Raw genomic sequence first — 21,375 nt, forward strand, 5'->3', positions numbered from 1 at the left:
GAGCACTCATTCCAGCCGAGCAGTTCAGCTCTTTCTGCTGAAGATGAGGGTACAAAGTATGGCATAAGTTAGAAAATGGGAACTTTTTCAGCTGAAGTGAACTTGAGCTATAATAAAATTATAGGTATCCCAACTCAAACTGATTAATGCTAAAGCACAGTGGCCTACTGTTATGTAGTATATTTATGAAAAGGAATACTGTTTGTCCTATTCCAAACTTGAAAGTTGTAAAGTGGCAGAAACACTCATTCCTACTCAAAATGGGGAAATGGTTTTACAGAAAGATCACGCTTTACTGAAGTAGCAAGGAAACCAGTGTTCTGTCACTCGTTTTCCATTCAGCGGTACGACATGGGTCTGTGCGGTTCTGTACACTGTTTTGTCTGGTTTTGTCGTAAAAGTGGCTCATTCCTCGGCCGCCTTCAGTTATAGGTCCATATGACAACGGTGTAGTATGGTTAGGGAAGAGCTACATGGGGGTGACACAATTGGGGGACAGGAAAATGTCAATAGTTGCGACAAGAATGAAACATACTAGGATGGACGCCACATTGGGCATTTGGGTTTAACTTTAAAGTCCAAAGAGAGTCCAGCTGGCGGTGGAAATGCCCTTCTGAACGCTGCATACGTCGGAGGACAAAACAGCGTACCTAAATGCACTGACCTGATCGGCAGAAACGAGGAATTAGAAAACTAAGTCATTAGGAAAGCAGGAAGCAAGCCTATTATTTTCATAAGTGTTATTCCCTACAATTTTAGTCTAGGTTTAAAATGTGTTTGCTCCAAACAAACTGGGTAACTATCAATGTAAATAAGCTCACACTAAAAATCACACTAAATGCATCTTCCCAATGTCAAAAGCATTGAGAAGTCAATTCAGTTCAATTTAATTCAGTTTAGTTATAAACCTCCAAATTAAAACAGCTGGCATCTCAAGGTATTTTACAAAAAAAATATTGGTCATACAGACAGATTCAAGATCAATTTATGATTTGATCCAAGTTATTGAAGTACAACATACAGTCTAGAAGAGTTCCCATTTAAAATGGTGAAAAGTTGCATGTTAATGAAACATGGCAGTGTCAGTGTCATGCTGTGGTGATCCTTTTCTTTTTATCAGGGTTAGGGGCTGGGAGAGAGCTGGCAAGAGTTGATGAGAAGATAGTTACAACTAAACACCGTGCAGTTTTGGAATAAAAAAACTCAGACTGCAAAAGAGACTGAGATGGAATTTGACAATAAAGGTAAAAATTTATATATATGTAGTTTTAACATACCTATGTATAACAACATATTCAATGTATAGAACCTCCATGTGTTTTTCGTTACAGCTCTACCTTACCTTCGAAGTGTATGCTGCTGATCAGTGCTAGAATGAACTTGGTGAGTAAATTACATCATCCCTGCAATGTTCTCACCAAAAAAAAAAAAAAAAGAAAAAAAAAAGGGAAACAAATCATTTCGCCACCATCCACTTAGAACATTCACCCAAAAGTAAAGGAAAACAAACCATCCGGCACTTACACACAATTAAAGCCGCTCACCCTCTTACCTTGTTATTGATGCACAAGGCAAGGTGCTTCCTCTCGCGAGCCAGACTCCCGCTGCGCAGCCTCACCTCCTCCCCTTGATGCATGTTTCTGGAAGGACATCAGTCAAGTTAAAAGACTAAAACTCTCCAATCAACACGTCCGGCTTGGAGCTCCGTGTTGGGCACGGAGCAGCGCGTGCTCCGTGCCCAGCTGTATCTAACGTTACAAGGGGTTCTTTCTCTCTATCGGCGCATACCGAAGCAACCTGTGCACGGAGCTCGTCGTACCCGGGAAAACAGTGGCCCTAAAAGCAGATGTGTAATTACAGAGGAGACGCTGGACGTGACACCGACCTGTTCGCGCCGCTCCTCAGCATGACGACCTGTTCCCTCGCAGTTAGACAGAGATGAAGTGAGCACTTTGGGTCGGGAACAGCCGGTGAGAGACCAGACTTGGAAGATTCTCGCAGCCAATCGGATGCTGAGCGCGTGCGCAGGGCTGCCAGCGCGTGTGTTGACGACATCTCTTAACTTTGCAATTTTTTTTTATTTTTTAACTTTTTTTTTTTTACGCAGCCTTAATTATTCTGCAAGCTGTTTCTTGGGGAAAACAAATGGCCACTACGTTATATTCTAATCTAAGACTATCTTAAAGAAAAGGACCTTAAATCCAAGTTCTTTGCACACAAACGGCGTTATTTACGTTGTAGATGTGAGGAAGTAGAGTCGTATACCTGCAATTAAACCTCTCTCTCTCACACACACACACACACGCACGCACGCACGCACTCACACAGGCATTAATTACACAGAGATTTAAACAGAACTGTGACTTGTAAAAGTATCCATTGAAACTTTTCATATTTTGTCAGGTTACAACAAACGTCAATGCATTTAATCAATCGGGATTTATATGATAAAACAACATAAAAGTAAATAATTCCTACGTAGATTGAAAATAACTTTTTTTTCCCCACATTTTTTCCACATTGGGGGGCGTTTGGTCGAAGTTTGGTCTAACTTTACACCTTAAATGCACAACAATGCCAGTTTAGACTTTGAGCAACTTGGTAAAACTGTATTGTGTAACATTAAAACATGCTTGCCTACAACGGTATCGATGGAAGCTCTTACAAACCAAGAAGCTTTCAGAAACTGTGTAGCTTCTGTTAGCGTTCTCCTGCTACTGGTAGCTAAAATCACGATACCCTCACCGAGTATCCCTCTGAAAAATGAACCCATTTAAATAAAGAAATAAAGAAATCCCTCCATGGGTGATAATAAAAACAATAATTAATACAGAGGACTGTATGGCAAGAATAAACAGACACTATTTCCAGATAAAAGGTAAAATAATATTGTTGAAGTGCCATGGTTTTGTTGAGACCACATCTAGTACTGAGAATTAATATATCTTACAGACCATAACAGTAAATAACATCACTTATTTATGTTTTTAATTAGATTTGATATATTTATTTCTTCAATATTATTTTTTATGTCAGTGTTAATGTCATGAGGCTGATGATTCCATGACACTTTCAATTTGACTCATTAGGATTTGATTAAGAACCAGATTTGTTCTTTGTAATTTCTGTCCAGTAAAACTATTAATCTATAAATCAATAGACAGGTCTATATAAAGATATAATCCATGTTTCTGWCTCATATTTGTATGGCATTAAAAGGAYCTGGAACTTTTGTTTTTCCACTGAAAGCTCTGGTTTGCACAATAAATGCCATGTGGGTGAAATATTATGGATGATGCTCTGATGTCCCATTCTCCTGAAGGCAGCACGGAGCTGCACCACCAGAAACCKACAGAAACACTGAAGAGAAGAAGAGCTATGATTAATGTAGTTGCAGTTCCATCCATGTCTTAATGTTGCAGAGCTCAGTCATTTGCAAATAGTTCAAAATTTAAACTGGCATGTTGAACATCTTTTATCTGGTCATTTTGTGCAAGATTTAACAACGAGAAAATGGCACAAAATAAGACTTTTCCACTCTGATTGGCTGCTGTTAGGCTTACCAATTTTAACTTGAATGTTCATACATTTTTTCGTAGACACCTGTGAAAATAATTTCTATTCCCATGACTTTTTTGTTCTCTGTGAAATTATTTTTTATGATAAATACAGAAACAAGCATAAAAATCAAAACATCTACAATAGTGATAGTAATATTAATGATAAAATAATAGTCAGTGCAAAGTAGCCTGCAAATTCTTTATTGGGGGGCGGTGAGGGACCTGAATAAAGGCTATGGGCGGTGGCCCAAAAAATGTTGAGAAACACTGCTCTAATCAATACTTAGGAAAGTCGCATAGAGATACTGGAACTGCACTAAAAAAAATAATAAAAATTCAGCTCAAGTTAAATGGAGAGAATCTGTGTACTCTCTGGAAATCCATTAAATGGCCAATGTGTCAGTTTCTGACTTTAAAAGCAAATAAACAGTTTAGTGCACATGTTTACTGTCAAATGTAAGTCGTTCAACAAAACTGCTGACTTTATACTTTTCAAATGTCAAAGTCATGAGCAAAACCAGAGATTTAAAAAAAAAAAACTCAATTGTACATTTTTAGGCTAAAATAAAGTGCAGGAGAAAAAAAATCCACTAAACATCAATTGATTAAGAATATTTTTATTTATTTCAAATATTTTTAAAACAATCAACATATTAAAAGAACATCACAATGATTCAATCAATTCTTAGTCTCTTTTATCCCAGTGACATGTGGTAGCTTGGACAACATGAAGAAAATCAAACTAAATATTGGTAGGTCGACTAAAACAAAGCAATTCAGTGGTCGGCGGTAAACTGAGTGAAATGGCGCCATCTGCTGTTTGCAAAGGATATACACCTAGAAAAGGTTAAAAAAGGTGATCCCTGAAGTTAATACTTGGAAGAAAAAACATCTTTGGTTCGACTTTGCTAAAGGGCATCTCAGATGTGCAACAAATACAGTATACATGCAGTAGGAATTACAAAAAAAAAAAAAAAAAAAGTAATTCACCTGTAAATGTCAACAGTCAGTAACATATGAAAACATCCAAAGGTAAAGTGCAAAAAACAGTTCTGTACAAAACGTGACGCTTCTGAAGCATCGTCCGATTTCAGTGCAAACTTGGTTTCGAGACACAGAGTTGGCTTACAGCGCTGCAGACACAGACAGATGAATGACGGGCGTCATTTCAGAACGCTCCTGTGGGCAAGCGATGACAGATGGGTAGAGCAGTGATCTGGGAGCTGGGAGGATAAAAGAAATCAAGCAGAAGACAGACCACAGGCCAAGCAGCCCCACTGTTGTAGTAACCCCTCCCTTCAAGAAGACGCAGGCAACAAGAGATTGTACAGCGAATCTTAAAACATTTTCTTTTTTCTCCGTTTGACTAATCGTGACCGTACCTGTGCTCCCAGCCTGGAAAGGTACCTGTTACGCAAGCCAAAAGCAGACATGGGTGTCAGTCTAGCATGTCCACCCTGCTTCACCATACTGGGCTGCCTTTTACTCCTGTAGGAACAACAACGCGGCCACACCGACGAGAGCGTTAATGCGAGCAGTGAGCAGAGGAAGTAGAAGGAGCAGAATACAGCAGAGAGAGATGCTGCTGCAGCAACAACAAAAAAGAAAGGAATTCAAATGTTTAACAAATAATTTATGTTTATTCAAAGTGTCAGAGCACTTGGTTGCAAGTGTTTGCTTCTTCAAACATTGTATAATTGGTACTTTTCAGTCAATTTCAGCAAATCAACAGTTAAATGTAACAAGTGTCGACTCAAAAAACACACAAAAAAAAGTCGCTATGACTCACTAGTGTGTTTTTTTTTTTTGCTAGTTACCTTTATAGTTTGGCTTTTACTTCTAGAAGCTTCGTTTGCGGTTTTCAAACTCAATTCAGTTTTCAAACTTAGTTTTTAGATCAAAAATTATTTAATTCATGATGAAAATTCAACTTTAATGGTCACAAATGTTTTTGCTTCAACAAATCTTGCATAATTCATCATTTCTCACCCATATTTGCACAGATCGGCAGCTAAATTCAACACGTGTTAAAAGTTTCCTCCTTGCATTGTGAAGAATGGGGAACATATTTGCGACAGATGCAGGAGGTCACCTTTTTCAAGGGCATTTCTCCAAAAAAAAAAAAAAAAAAAAAAAGTGTTAAAACTTTAATTCGTATCATTGCTTCAGCTTTTAAGACATAAATGCTTGAAGCACCTTAGCATGTTTTACGCTTCTCTTGTGAAATCTGATCTTTCTTGATTTATGTTCTAGTCATTTTAGATTGAAAGACATTTAATTCTTTATAAAAATAAGGTTTTTCTAAATGGTTAAAACTTTTTAATTTTAACGTTCTAACATATCTGCCTTCCTGACTTCTGAGTGAGTCTCAATATTTCAGCTGTTCTACCACTAGTATCTGTTAACTTTTGTAAACCTTTGAAACTACAGTAAAGTTTGATATATAGATCTGAGATCTTTTGAGATAAAAGCAAAAGTGCCCAAGTGGTTTAGATATTTGAATTTTAAAAGTAAAACTTAAGACATCAATTCAGTTTGACTGAATCGATGTAGTGTTAGTCAATTATGTTTTACAATATAATTTACTTATTTTTGTCAGTTTTTTAAAATATATATTTTTATATTTTTGGCGTTTCCACGTTTTTTTTAACTTAATTTGATCATTTAAAGTGTGTCTTTTTCTTCCAACTATCAAAGTGCTTTGTTATACTAGTTTTTCTTTGCATTTAAATAAAATATACCTTATGACCACAATCAATATGTAAGAAATAGATTTTTCTCCCCTTTCAAATGTATAGCAGACATTTTTGTTTCAACGTAAAAATATGAGAAATATGGTATGAATCACCCGCCGGGCCGTGTCCATGTCTGCAACTCCGATAAGCAAATGGAGACTGTAATCTCCAACTTCATGGTCACAATGCAATTTGTTAAAGCCAAGTGCACAAACAGTCTGAAGCAAGCAGGAATTTCGGCAAGTGCTTCAATCAACTTAATCACCTGAGTTTAAACGACAAAAATCTATGAAACATTTAAATCTTCTTTTAAATATTAAAAAGACGTTAAAAAAATGCGTCTACAGACGCCAAGGCTGAGGATTATTACAGTTAAATGCGTTCATAAGCAGGCCTGTTTTTTTGTGTGTTTTTTTTATATCTGCACATTAATAGATGATGCGACAGAAAATTAACTCTTATGAACTTCATAGCTCATTGAAAAGCGGTTAAAGAGTTTAGGGGATAAAATAACAGAGCAATAAAGCTTAAACAGTGAGGAGCCATGCTCTGCTGGACATTATCCACTAAAAGGTCAATGACTGAAAATAAGTGTGCCGACTCCATTATGAGAGTTTAGCTTGGCAGTGATAACACTGACATGTGATAAGTTAAACAAGTTCTTCTGGAAACACAATACAAACAAAGTTTTCATGAACTGAAATGGGATCCTTATTTTCTGAGTTAAAAGCAAATAATAAATCAAGGATTAAAAAAAAAAAAAAAAAAAAAAAAAGTAAGAGCACCATTCCCCTTGACAGTTTATAAACACTTTAGGTTTCTAGGAGTTAATAAACTTCATGCTGCGTGTACACACACACACACACAAGTTAGTTGTTATTAAGAGCAGGAGGAACTGTAGTCAGGTGAGAAGAAGTAGTTTTCATGTCCAAACTGAGATTTGTCATTCGTCAGTGTCCTTATATCAACACGGGGTTAAGCAACAGCCAGTCAGTTCAGGTGCGAAGAGCCACAGATGACATCACTGGGCGGAGCCAGAACCGCGGTCCCGCCCCATTGGCCGCAGACTGAAAGCTCTGGGGTGGACAGTGCAACCGGCTGGTTCTGAAGCCCAGGACCATGTGTGTTCGCTCAGCGTCATCTGGAAAATATCAGCCACAACATGAATCATATCATATTAGTCAGCCCGAAAGAGTCTCATGTCCAACGTACAACACAATTCAGGTTAGACATATTAGGTCTTTGGAGAGACGGATGCAATCCTGTTGGCAATTGGGAAATGCTTCATGCAATGAATGGGAAGTGTAGAAGAGGCATGCAGAATGTGTAAACTTCAAGGCTAGCAGGTTAGCCAGAAGAGAAACAGACACAAAATTAAATTAAAAAAAATATTTCCTGAATTGTGTTTGAGGGTAGTAAATGGGTTTGTTCCAATCTAATCCCAAATTTTGGATCCGTTTTCCAATTGATGCATTTTTGATTGGCATATAAGCTCCAAGATAAATAACTTCAAAAACATGTTGATGTGCAGTCTGGTTTTAGATCAACTACACCTGCAGTGAACCAGAGGGCTGTTGGTCAATTAGAAAAAAAGAAAAGAATGTGCACAGGTTGCAAAACTGCACCGTTATGACAGATTGATCCAAGAAATCTTTGGAGCTCTTCACTGGATAATGCCTAATCCTACAAAACAGTCTTTTACTTCAATAAATGTATCAATTAAAGGTATGAAAACTCACTGGCTTTGTAGTCACTGATGCACAATATATCAGCACCAACATCGGTATTGGCGATTATGTTAAAAACCAGTAACTTGGTTACGGAGCTACTGTAACAGGTCGTCTCAAACTTTGCATCATCAAAGACAAGATTCAAAACAAACAGCCTCGTCACAGGTCATGTTCAATGGAAAGCTCGTGTAAGAACCGTTTCCTTAAGTTGTGTCGACGCGTTTACCTGGAAAAATGATTTCAAATATTTTCCATGAAATGCTAGCGTTAGCATTGCACTTCAACTCACTTCTCTGGATAAAATCGTAAGCAAGAGTCACATGTGAATTCATTTAACGCTGAAGCTAACAATCTCAAGAGGCATTCCTGCAAAATTCAAAACATTATTCCCCGTCAAAAAAAAAAAAAAAAAAGGAGGTGAGAGAACCAAGTTGAACATAACCAGAGTATTAATAAAAATAAAGTATTTATATAAATGTATTCTTTTACGACACTTTAAAAACTACTGAGTATTTAAGCACATAAATTGCCACAACATCGGACTTGGAATAAAAACAACCATTTGTATCAATAAATACAGCTTTACATGCTAAAGATCGATGTAGGGACAAAAACTACTCCTCAGGACACATCTAGCGTCATATGTCTGTTTTTAATACACCACATCACTTAATAGACATCTTTTCTATTAGGTCATCAACTCCTAATGAAGGTTTTAGAAACAAACCGTTCAAGCAGTTGGTGTCTCCAAATGCATCAGTGAGGTTAAAGTCGTAAGAGGCTCAAACTTTAAAAAGCACAGGGTGCGCAGAGACCGTTTGCCAACATTTGATTTCCCACATCCTGAACCTTGAGCAAATGACTGCAGGAGGGCAATTAAACCCAGCAAATAAGAAAATTATTCAGAATGTATTCATTTCGGAAATTTAACCGACCTTATGGCTGCTAGTTAAGTTTGTGTCTGTTTTTTGGAAGAAAAAAAAAAAAAAAAAAAACTACAAGTCCATAAACATTTGCATTTATAATAAGCATGCTTGCCTTTATAAAACAGAAGGGCTATTAGCAAGTGTGCTGTAAAGGCTACCTAAAAGCTCAATAAAGTCTAATGAGGCAACCTGTTCAATGCAACATTTCTGAAGCGGTGTTGAAGTGTGCTACTGAGACTTGTAAACCGTTAGTGTTTGCTCGTTAAACCTTAAGCCATTGTGACTGTGCAGCCCTGAATGCGACTCATGCATTTGGGAGTTTGTACATTAATCAAATACAAATAATAAATATATAAAACTCAGAGGCTACAACTAACCTGTGAAGGCTGCAACGATTAATCGCAATGAGGCGATTACTAAATTATTTGAGGATTATTTCAATAATAGATGAATCATTATCTGGAGTGTACGGCTAACGTAAAGAACTTACTCAGAGTAGTAATTAAGCCTCAAGTGCACAAGCGTATATGCGTTTTGCATTTAAGATAAAATGACAGATTGAGAATACTCACTCTGCATGTTCAGTTGTCTCCTTCTGGAGTTTGGCTCTTTCTGCAGCTGACCGGTTCAGACCTTCACCTGCGGGAAGAGAGTTCATGACAGAGAAAAGCAGTGAGTCTGGCGATGAGCGGTGGAGCTCGCTGAAAAAAGGAGGGGGGGTGAGAAATGACGGGGGACAGTGAAGAGATGTCATGAGAATGAAAATGCGAGGAGGAGACACACAAGAGAAAACAAGTTGAAAGAAATACAGAGGTGGAGGAAAAACATTCCAGGCTCCAACTACCTTTGAGATAATCCACAAAGTACAACCCCACCACTGCCATCAGTGCGACTGCAAGACAAGGTGGGGAGAAATCAGTGCGGGGATCAAACAAAAATGACACTCTGAGGCAGTCCAACGCTTAAAAAAAAAAAAAAAATTGAGGACACACTGAAACCAACTGACTGCAAATGCAGGCGCAGAAAAACACTTCCAACACCAGGTATCCTCTGATATCCACAATGACTCCGACTGCGATCGCGATGACTGCAAGCCCCAAGTTCTGGATGGACTGCATGCTGGCGGGCAAACCAAGGAGGATACACAACGTCAGAATTCAAAATCCAATGGCAGTCGATATATTAATCCAAACAACAGAATATTAAACTTATTAAAAAATATACGTACAAGCCATAGGCCGTTCCCAGTTGATGCTCAGGCACCACGAAGGCCACCATGGGCCACAGCGCACAGGCCAGCAGGGAGTACGAGACGCCCAGCAGGGACTGGAACACAAGAAATGATTTCTATTATATCTATAAAAATAAAAAAAACCCGGTAAATTGAAGCTATGCAGTCTCAGTTATTTGCACTCGGGATTTAGCAATAGTCAACAGAAGCTAAAGCGTTTGGAGTTGGAAAGAGGCTTAATTTTTAACGCTGGGAGCACAGTGGGATAATGATGCATATTAGCGGGGTTCATCAGGCATTTAATTGTGGCGTGCTAAATGTTCAGACGAAAAACAATTAAGTTTTGAATCTAGAGCTTTAATTAAAGCTTTGTTTTTGTTCGCACATTCAACTGCTCCGTCGTAAGGCAGGAGGCTTCCTGCAGAGAAAGCTTTTACAGGTGCATCGAAACGAATCATCCAAAGGTTCAGGTAATAAACGGGTGAGGATGTTTAATGCGATGCAAAATGGACCGAGAATTTTTATTTTGTTATGTGCAGTTTGTTCAGCAACACAAAAACGGCTTCTGTATTGTAGAGACACGCTTTAGTCTGAATTAAAAAAATTAAAAGCGACTGTCGTTACCATAGCAATCCACGGGTTCCAGAAGGTGAAGGCCAGCATCATGTGAGCACAGAGCGTTGCGATGACGGCCGCAAAGACCCAGCCAATATTTCTCCCAGTCTTATCGACGATAAAGCCGAGAATTGGAGACGCAGGAGCTGAGATGATGTACACGATGCTGGAATTAAGAAAATAGGAGTTGCAATTGGTGGATGGAAAAAGCAGAATGGTAGTTGGATATTTTTGTGCAGACTTTACTCCTTTAACCGTGTGACTGTGTCCACTTCAGGAGAGTTGAAGTCTGACGTCAACAAAGTTAGAAAACTATTTAGCTGGTCTGAAATTAAAGCTAGTTTCTTTAATTAGCTTTAGTGTCTGTTAGTGAGGTTCTTATTGCATATACTGATGAACTGATTAATATTTACTACATTTGATTGTTGCTTTCATTGCAATTCAAATAAACGAAGAATTGTCAACGATCAAGTCAAATTGAAGATTACCTTTGGTTAAAAGGTGGCTAAACTTTATGTAGCTTGTGTTCATGAATAATATTCAGACATTAGGCCTCTACAATAATAAAAACACTACTAAAACAAAATACACATTTCTCTATAAGCAAAAAGTAAAAAAAAATAAAAATAAAAAAAAAATATTACCTGTTGACAGCTCTGGCTTGTGCTGGGGAGAAGTTGAATTTTTCAATAAAGAATACCCTGAAAGGCAAAGGGTAAGGCGATGAGACACAGCACAAACCTCCATGTAAAGTTCTTATGCTTATATGAGCACAGAGGGAGATGAAAGTGATTTTATTCCCATGACAGTAAATCCTCCAGAATGTTAAACATTCTCCCTCCATCTGCGTTTCAACCGTTTGTTTCATAAGCACAGAACCTCAGCGGAAAAGCTGTGGCAGTCGTCAGCTCGTCTTCGTGCCTTTCATTGAGGGCAAACCAACACGTCTTTCCTCCACTACAAAGCCATCCGTCAAACCCATTACCATTTTAAGATCCCATTGCCTTTCCTTTGGTGTGATTGAACTAGTTTTTCATTTGACGCAAAAAAAAAAGAAAAAGAAAAGAAAAAAAGCAGTTTTGTCAAAACTACGAGCATCTTTGAGATGCACACACTGCGTTCAGGAATCCCAGCAATGAAGCACCTGCTGTGGCAGGATTTGATTCCTGGGGCGAAGGCAACTGTATAGAAAAGTGACAGTCAGTATAAAGAGGAAGAAGAAAAGGATGGCACTGGGGGAGTTGCTATGACAACATTTTTTTGTATGGCACTTACCAAAAATAAGAAAAAAAATAAAATAAATAAATTTCAGGTGCTGTATCTAAGGTTCACTAGTTTTTTTGGGAAGAAAACTTTCTGGGATAGCAAATAGCTTACATATCGAAAAGTCAAAAAATAATTTGCATTGTAAATGTATTATTCATAATCTTATGCGACATCACATCAATAAAAAAAAATTATAATAATCTTTAGCAATTGGGATATTGTGGTGACAATTGCAATTTAGTATACAGCCCTGGAAAAAAAAAGACCACTTAAAATTATAAATTTATTTTTATAGGTTACCATTTGAGTAAAACAAACATTGTTCTTTTATTCTATGAACTACTGACAAAAAGTCGCCGAAATTTTAAGCAAAACTTTTGTATTTATTTGCAGAAAATAAGAAATGGTCAAAATCACAAAAACGACAAAAAAATAATGCAAAGAAAACAAGTTCATTTTCATTTAGAAACAACAAAACTAATGTTTTAACTCAGGAAGAGTTCAGAAATCAACATTTGGTGGAATAACCAGGTTCAGTGGAGTTCAGTGCAGTGGGATCTTATCTGAGGGCTTCAACTGCAACCTGGTACCCAAACCAGGTGTTTGGGTACCTGGTTGAAATAAAAACAAATATAATTTAGACATCTTTGTGTCATGGTTGACTATGCAACTCTCACACTATTCCATGGCTTTTAAACAACCGAGCTTTATGGTTTTAAACAATGAGGAACTGGGAGAGTTCTTTAGAAAAAACAAAAAAAAAAAAACTGTGCTTCAGTGGTCAGAGAGTTCACAAGTGTGTGCATTTACTTCTTCATTACAGAAGTAGCACTTCATATTGTTACCGATAACTATATTTTTTTAATGTTGGCCCAAAGTGAAACTAGAACTCAGCCTAACAATAAAGTCGGACATCAATAAAAAGGTGCAATGTTTTGTGATGAGGAGAAAACTGACCAGGGTTAAATGGATTAAAAAAAAAAAAAAAAAAAAAAAAAAAAAAAAAAAAAAAAAAAAACACAAGCGGATCACACCATTTGAATGATATCTTCCGTATTTTATACCACATGGTTGAGGACAGATAAGGAGCACTATTCAGACATTTTTTTTGTTTTTACTATAAATGACGTTGACTTGACAGAGATAAGATTTGTGCATCTTAGCGAGGGGAAAAAGGTAAAATACTTACTGGCCCTGTCCAATAAAGGGGAAAATGGCGACATAGTAAAAGACACAAATGATGAAGATGAGCCACAGGGACAGGGAGAAATCCTTCACATCAGTCAGTTTTATAACTTCACCTAAAACAGAAGATAAATATGTGCGTCAGTTTCAGTCCTTCATTTTATTTCAATAGCTTACCTCAAAGTCCCGGAATTATCTGGGTTTCAGAAGGAATTTATAAATAAAAATCGATCTCAGCACATAAGACAAAGAGACTCATCAGTTCAGCTAAACAAGAAAAAGACAACCTTGCATTTTTTTGTAATCTGGATCGATTTGTATTGACAGATGAGTGTTAAGCAAGAACAAAGATAAAAACAAAAGGCATTATCTTCACATTACCCGTTCTCCCCTGTTCCTTGTGAAGGATCCTCTCTGCTCTCTTATCAAAAAATCCCAGCACCAAGGCACAGATTAGAGAAAACACACAGGTTCCACCCGCTAACAGGAAGAAGAAAAAAAAAAAATATCTCAAGACTTCAAGAACACAACACGAAATATCAATTTTATCATTTCCTGAAAACTGAGTAACGGTCAGATGATCGAGTTAAAGTTTAACCAACAGCACTTCAAAGATGAGCAAAAGTAGAAGCACTTTTACACGGGCAAGAAAAAGCTTTTCACACCCCACATGACTCATCCGAGGTGCCGAGTCGCACTTTTAGTTCCCTTTTCTGCTTGGCTGCGTTACCCGAGACGAGCGGAGGGCTCGGCAAGTCGGACACACACAGCGATAAAAACATGTAACCAGAAGCTCGGGTTAAACTCCATCTCCTACCCAAGCGAAGCCAGCGGTTTTGCACACAACTGTGTATTACTTACCTATCATGAGTGATATCCCGAGCGTCGTGTGTCCAGGGGAACCGACAGCGACCGCAACTTTACTGTACACCCAGCCCATGATGTTCATGTTCACTGTGCTGCCCTACGGGAAAGGAGAGCAGACGGCGTCTCTTTACACCTACCAGCACCTTGCTAAAGTATTCACACACCTTGATGTAAAGGACAGTCAAATCACAAGCCTAAGATGCATTTAATCTGGCGTCTATGATAACCGAACACAAATTAGTACACATCTGTGAAGTGGAGGAAACATTTGACATCATATCAAATAAAAATGTGAAAAAGTTGGCAAGTGTGTGTGTATTCGGCCCCCTATATTTTGATGCCCGTTGGTAAAACGTAGTGCATTTCAACTCCAAGTTAACATTGAGAAGTTAACTGGAGTTCACTTTTGTAAAGTGCAGTCTTAGTATTAAGCCGTCTTAATACACACAATAGATATGTGAGCAATATCAATAGATGATACCAGGATAATTTTCAGCAATTTCACTGCACAGCATTCTAGAATGTCTTAGATCATCAAACCATATTCAAGTGTTAAAATTTCCCAGTCAAAATAGAAACAAAAATCAAAAATCTGTGGCCAGATCTGTGAAGATGTAGATTCACAGTCTGCAATTTTTACAAAGAAAAATGTGCAAAGATGTCCGTCTATAGAGATGACAAACTGGGACAGGCATACACCAAAAGATTTGAAGCTGTAGAAAAGTCATTGGGAGCCAAGCACAATTGGACCAAAACATGTTTCAGATGACCATTTGTAAAATACTCTGTAAAACAATCATCTTCTTTCCATTTCCCCAATTTTGAACTACCTTGTTATGGTTTGCCATAATCCTATTGGAACACATGAGGTTTTAATGCAACAAAATGATGAACAACTTAACAAGTTTGCAAACTAATTAATCATCCCCAATGGATGCAAAGATTTTAAAAAAATAAATACAAAAAAAAGTCCATACCAGTCGAGCCATGCTCAGCTGAAGACCAAAAACCAGATTGAGCTCTTTGCCTTTGAACCAGTTGACTGCATACGTGTTTTGGGCCACAGCTAGAGACTCTCCACCGATACTACCAAAGAAAACAGTTTAAAAAAAACAAAAAAAACAACAAAAAACACGTTAGTTCTGTGTGAAAGTGGAAAAACAGGTTAACTTTTGGAATAATGTATGTCTGTCAAGCTATACTCCATTTTGGAGATTTTGATTTAATTGGGTAAATATGAGAATTTAAGTGAGGTGATCAATTGAATAAAGCCAAAAAGATGTTGGATTTTGTGCTAAAGTGAAAAATTTACATGCGAGTTTTTAGTGAGTAAAATAGATTCTGAAAAGCTAAATAATTTTACCCAAATACGAAGCGTCCAGCTTCCATTAGCCAAAAATGATTGGCCCACGCTCCAGCTGCAAATATTACCTGCGGAGATGTTTCAAAACAAAACAGTTAAAAGGAAGAAGAAAAAGAAAAAATACTTCAAGTGACAATTTCACATCAAGAGTTTAACACAAACCAACCTGTCCAACACAGACAAAAAGGGAAAAGATGATGGTTCCAAGCCTACAGAAACAAGAAAGCGCAACAAAACTCAATCAAGACGGTTTCACTTCTTCCACTGCAAGAATGCAAGGTGAGGATTTAGCACAAAACCAGAGCAACCTGGTTCTCTATGGTACCTGATGCCAAAAACCCTGTCGATGAGAAATCCTCCCAAGAAGCAGAGGACCACATTGGGCCAGGAATACCAGGCATACAGCTGCATGAACTCAGCAGTGTTCAAGTTCATATCCTGGAAACGGAAAAGAAAAACCAAAACTTGTTAAGTAAGAAGCCATTTTTTAATTTAATAGGTATGTTAGCAACGCAGAAGATAAAAGTTCCTCAGAATGCGTCGTGAAATTCGTTGAGTCGACATCTCAATTGGGGATTTAAAAAAAAAAAGAAAAGAAAAGGAAACTAAAATTTCTACGACGGTGTTCAATAGTGGACGCCAAGAGGCTGAATTACCTGTATGACTTGAGTTTGAAGTGCTGCTGGGTTGTCATAACAGAAGTAGCTCCCTGAAATAAACGCCAAAAAGTATCACATAATGTGAACGTATTATTTTTCACTTTAGAGAAACACAACAATCCCATTCCAAGCCCTCTGGAAATGTTTCAAGTCTTGCTTTCACTTCGTGCCATGCAAACATCTCCACAATGACTGGCTGGCCAGCTGCTCACCGAATCCCAGGAAGCACATAAAGATCAGGACGACCACTCGGTGTAGGAGGTGGCTGGGGTCGCAGATGGCGGACAGTGGTCTTCCGGGGCCTCTGTCTTCTTGTCCACCGGCGAGCGAGTCTTCATTTTCGTCTCCCAACAGCGACCGCTCCTCAAAGTCCGCCATGTTCAGCTGTTGTTTGAGGAAAGCAGGCGCAGAGCTGGAGGAAGATCATATGACCCAACCGGAGAGATCACGTGGCTTTAAATTGAAGCCGGCACGTCGCGGGAGCGCGCGTTGAACTATGGGTAGTTTTTTTTTTATATAGGTACAAAATAACTGCGAAAAGTGAGAAAGATAAAGAAATAATGCTCCGCTTTTGCATTTTATAAGTGGATAAAGAATTTTTAAAAACTTATTGACAATATTCAAAACCGGATGTGAGCACCATATATGGATGTACCCAGGGTTTAAAGGTGTATGGCTGTTTATCGGCAATATTTAGACAACGGGGGAGTGAGCACTCTTTTTACAATGACACAGAAAACGTGCTTTTTGGTGATGATTTTTGAAAAACCATATTTATACAAAATTCATTCATGAAAGTACAGAACTGATTAAGATTCTACCACTTGTGTGAGCAATTACAAATGGAAAGTCTTATTTCTTACGAAATGTGCCCTTGTCTGTAGAGACAATATTCTGGTACGGCTTTCTCTGAAACTTATCGTATGCGCACGCATTTACACAAATCAGAAACCTGTCTTACACAATATAACACATCAACAAAATAGGAAAAAACAAACAAACAAAAAACACTTGTAGCTCAAAGTTACTGTTACAGAGTTTGTGGTGGTGGTAGGACCTCTGTGCAATCAGCCATTGGATGGATGGGACAACTGATTTTATGTCCCATTGTGTTATAAGTTAAATTCCATTTAACTAATAAATCTTAATGAAAACAAAATAAGTATTTAATTTACTACCAGAAGATAAAGAAAAAAACACAACCGAGACGGTCTAATTGGAGCCCGGAGACATTACAAATCAGAACGTAAATCAGATTCAGTAGGTTAACGCGGTAGTACAATGTTTTTCAATGTTCTACTGCCCTCTAGTGGTTGAGATGGGTTTTGGTCGTATGCAAGAAAAAAGAATACATTGACTGCATCAGATTATATTTGTCCTCCAAATGAATGAGCAAATCCCTCTTAAACCAAACAGAATACAAATATTTAAATAGATTGAATGATAAAATTTGATTTTAAGTGCTTCTTTACATCTGTAAAGCATAGGAAATGTGTTCATGGTGCTTTTTTTTTTGCATTTGCATGTTCTTGTTTCTTATAAATACTGTTGATTTCCTTGTAGTATTAAATGTAGTTTATATTCGTAACACTCTTTGGCCTTTGATCTATTTGAATTCTTATCAACATATCGATTCAAAAGGTTTCTGAAATTTGCTCATATTCGGTGTACCATATTGTTTATCTGATTACCTAATAGCTTTTATTATCAGTAGCGGTGGTTCATCCACCTCCAAAGTTGAAAGTGTGCAAAATTATTTCAGTGGAATGTCAGTATAATGTGTAATTTAGCATGTAAAACCAGCTGGGCAGTTCAATTTCCCTGTGATCAAATGTTCCTTAAACATTTGATCACAGGGATCAAATGTTCCCTTAATGTGACGACATTAAGCTTGTTTGTTCAGAAGCAAGGTTTGAAAATAACCAGGTACATGTTAACGAGATACTAAACATTCTTTTCGCTGAACAAAATATGTTTTCTTTTTTTTGTGTGGATTTTTTTTTTTTTTTTTTTACTCTCTGTAACACACATAAACACGAGGGAATTGTTTTGCAAGCTGCACAGCTGCGCTACTGGGTTCAGAAACTTTCCCCACAGGCTTACCCTGTGGTTGGTTGGGTGATCAACAACTGCTTCGGCAGAGCTACATCCTAAAAGTCAAGTCACTAATTTTGCTGGGAGACTAAAAGTGAGGCGGACTAGGTTGGGTACAATTTTTCCTTTGTAATTTGGACTTTATTGAGAAATGCTTAAACATTTAATAGCATATGAGCGAATAATTTGTGTCGCTTTTGTCTCGCTCATGAATGTCTTACTCTGTTTATCCATGTTTCTGCGGGAATCTCAAACCTGTGGAAACTTCCTGATTTGTGATTTGCTTATCTGCAGACGGATGGCTTCTCATCTTCACGTTTAAACTGTTTCACCACACACCCGGTTATAGTGAACTCTTGCCTGTCCTTCTGACCAGACTTCATGGACATTCATTCTCATTCTTCTTACTCTCCAACATGGTGGGTTTAATTTCCGTGAATGTCGTTTAAAAATTCCAGTAGTTCACGATTACAGGGTCATCTGTCAGAGAATTTAATCTAAGGGTGACAAATTGCGCTTCCTGTAGCCGCGGTCGCGGCTCCGGTCGCACTGCAGCTCATTAATTTCCTGCCCAAATATCAGCTTCTGTCATAACTGATAGCGAGTGGGTTGGAGAGAGATTATATGTCATTATTGCATTAATCAAACTCACATGCACACACTATTATAAGCCAGAGGGCAGGTGACATTAATCCTGCAGAACTACACAGCAAATTCAGAAGTGTCAGATTTCCAGTGCAAGTGTGGAATGTTAAGAATACAGTGTTAATTCAACAGAATCCAGTGTTAATTCAACAACATGAGTGTTGGTGAGTGTTAGATTCCCTAAGTGTTACAAAGAGTTACTCCAGACCAGTGTTAACTTCTAACTCAGCACTGGTGTCTGGTGTTGACTTAGATAGCTCCATTGTTGACTCATGGTTGCTAAAAACTTTACTAGACTGACTGATTTTAGTGACATAGTGGGTGTAAAATATTGAATAAAATGTTGTGCCATATGACTGGCTTTATTTTCACTCTTATATTTGACTTTATGACACACAAAACTACAAATTAATCGTCCTTATTTTCTCCAGGTGCATTCAGGGTAAAGCTTGTCACCAACGTCATCATCAGTCACTTGGCAACAAATATCAAACTAGCTAGCTTGGGTGCTGTGGTGGCGCAGGGGCAAAGGGGCAAAGGGGCAAGGCACAACCCATGTACTGAGGTCTTAGTCCTCATGCCGGTGGTCGCAGGTTTGATTCCCAGAGTGAATTGACAGAAAGGTGGGGAAGGGTAAGACCAGGAAGCAAACCTATGACAGCCGCATTGAAAACTAGAGCCTTCATATGTGGGCAGTGCTTAACCCCTGCACCACCACAGCATACCCTGCCAGTAGAATTTTAAAACTCAGATTTCTATGTTGTTCTATTCTTTACACTCTTCTGTGTTAGATTAACACAGTGTATTTGATTTCAACTACTGTGAGTGTTGAATCAACTCTACCAGAATTTCTAGTGTGGACCTTTATAGACACCTTAAAAGTGTAAAATTTAACTCTGTAGGAGTTGATGGAACACTTCCAAATTTGCTGTGTAGTTTGTGAATGTCTTGAGACCTATCTTCTTGGTAGAAGTTGGAGAAAGTCCTTCTATTTCACATTTGCATTTTTGTCTCTCCTGGTTTAATTGAACGCCGATGCAGCAATGAGACCGGTGGAGTCAAAAGCTTGCAGCAACGTTTAGTATTGGTAAATAAGTTTAATTTTACACCTTCATACGTTGGACCATGCTTCAGGGTGGATGTTGCGTAAATCCTAATCAGGAAGCTATTTTTATGCAATAACACTGGTGTCATCTGTGGTTCTCATGCTCCCTTGATCAGAAACACACAAATTCTTCATAAAATGCAAAATCTTTCTATTTAAGTCTCACTATTTCCTGAGCTTGCTTTGTTATTTGTACTGTAATATAGGATATCATACAGGATGGAACCGTTTCCATCAACAGATTAGAAGTCGGCCCTGGCCAGTACACCACATAAGCACCATATTTGAATTCCAAGTCAATAATTTCAATTTGTAGTTTACAATTTTTTTTATTCACAAGATTTAGTAATCTTTTTGGAAATAACTCTGTATTAAAAAGAGTATTATACTTCATTTATTTTGCATAATATGTATGTATTTTATTTCTAGCTGGACTGCAGAATAGCACACAAAAATGTGATAAATTGAATTTGTCCACATTATCCCTCTTCGCACTTGTCATCAAAATGCAGTCATTCTTTCAGTGGCATTAGCTCCCACCTAACCCACCCACAGTGTGGTTTCCTTGGCAATGTAGGCCAATCATGGCCAGTTCCTTCCTGATGAACTCTTTTCTCATGTGTTTGAGATTTTATTATGGTTAGAATGTTAGGATTCGGGTTAGTGTGGGTACTCTTTCCTATAGAGGATCTTCGGGGCAGAGTTCTGACAGGCTGACGCACCGGCAGCGGATTCCGAGTGATTGACTGGTGGACCTTTAAGAAGCAGTGGAGCCGTCACTCATCGCTCGATGGTCCCACTTGTTGGTCAGAGTCTAACCAGAAATCATGTTGAGGATGTTTTGTTAAATGACTTCAAGTAACATTTTGGTCTTCCCTCAGAAACCGATGAACTGAAGGAATCAAGCCAAGAACCAGGTCTGGACTACAAACGCGTTTCCTGCCAAGACCGAACATCTCCGCCTGCCGCTCTCCTCCCCTCTCCATCACTGATCAAGAACGCTCCCGGATTCTAGCCTTTTCCCTCCGTGCTGCCACCTTCCGAAAAACAAACCTGAGCTGACCTGCCTACCCATCCTCTGGAGCACAATCAGACTGTACCGTTTGAAATGCATTAAACTTTCACTGAACAGTGTTCTCTGGTGTTGTGTGAACTTGCATGTGGGTCAGGAAACTGAAATCCAACATGACATAGAAAAGATCTTGCCAACTCCATTTGTTGATTATTATAAGTAGGGTTTTGCTATATCAGCTCATTTCTTTCTTTGTGTTTATTATTTCATTATTAATTCTGTTTATTTTCTTCATTTCTGCATATTAGGTTTATCTATTTGATTTTTTTTTTTTTTTTTTTTGGTTTGTGGATCCTTTGAGCCTTAGTTCATCTCAGTTTGT

General features: G+C 38.1%; 2 protein-coding genes across 4 annotated transcripts in view; both read right to left on the minus strand.

The window, feature by feature from the left end:
- The window catches only part of schip1 (schwannomin interacting protein 1), a 269,246-nt gene extending 267,251 nt beyond the window's left edge, over positions 1–1,995 (minus strand). Inside the window, exons 1-2 of one of the 2 annotated variants that reach the window (XM_017308280.1) lie at positions 1,886–1,995; positions 1,553–1,640 (exon numbers count right to left, since the gene is read on the minus strand). In XM_017308280.1, coding sequence (XP_017163769.1) covers positions 1,553–1,640; positions 1,886–1,908 — 111 coding nt within the window. In that variant the 5' untranslated portion in view covers positions 1,909–1,995. The remainder of the gene's footprint in view (positions 1–1,552; positions 1,641–1,885) is intronic. The other variant, XM_008425832.2, reaches the window with a different exon arrangement.
- A 2,166-nt stretch (positions 1,996–4,161) lies between these two features.
- Positions 4,162–16,567, minus strand: mfsd1 (major facilitator superfamily domain containing 1). Of its 2 annotated transcripts, XM_008425833.2 has the most exons (17): positions 16,350–16,567; positions 16,135–16,187; positions 15,804–15,916; positions 15,645–15,687; positions 15,479–15,546; positions 15,093–15,201; positions 14,110–14,212; positions 13,630–13,728; positions 13,253–13,364; positions 11,442–11,498; positions 10,807–10,963; positions 10,180–10,277; positions 9,958–10,070; positions 9,796–9,843; positions 9,524–9,590; positions 4,943–5,048; positions 4,162–4,783 (listed from the first exon to the last, which is right to left on the minus strand). In XM_008425833.2, the coding sequence occupies exons 1-17, from the start codon at positions 16,513–16,515 to the stop codon at positions 4,724–4,726; spliced, it is 1,572 nt and encodes a 523-aa protein (XP_008424055.1). In that variant the 5' UTR covers positions 16,516–16,567; the 3' UTR covers positions 4,162–4,723. The 2 variants fall into 2 exon arrangements, with proteins under 2 accessions (XP_008424055.1, XP_008424056.1); XM_008425834.2 differs by lacking the exons at positions 4,162–4,783; positions 4,943–5,048 and adding an exon at positions 5,181–7,436 and having other exon boundaries at positions 16,350–16,566.
- Between the last annotated feature and the right edge of the window lie 4,808 nt (positions 16,568–21,375).

The sequence above is a fragment of the Poecilia reticulata genome, linkage group LG13 (genome assembly GCF_000633615.1).
Source record: "Poecilia reticulata strain Guanapo linkage group LG13, Guppy_female_1.0+MT, whole genome shotgun sequence".
In the NCBI taxonomy this organism is placed as follows: domain Eukaryota; kingdom Metazoa; phylum Chordata; class Actinopteri; order Cyprinodontiformes; family Poeciliidae; genus Poecilia; species Poecilia reticulata.

Coding starts and splice junctions, on each gene's coding strand:
- mfsd1 (XM_008425833.2), bottom strand. CDS start 16,515: ATGGCGGACTTTGAGGAGCGGTCGCTGTTGGGAGACGAAAATGAAGAC. Junction 10,278..10,806: donor GGAACCCGTGGATTGCTATG/GTAACGACAGTC, acceptor CTTGTGTTCCAG/TCCCTGCTGGGCGTCTCGTA. Junction 9,591..9,795: donor CTTTGTGGATTATCTCAAAG/GTAGTTGGAGCC, acceptor CTCTTCCCGCAG/GTGAAGGTCTGAACCGGTCA.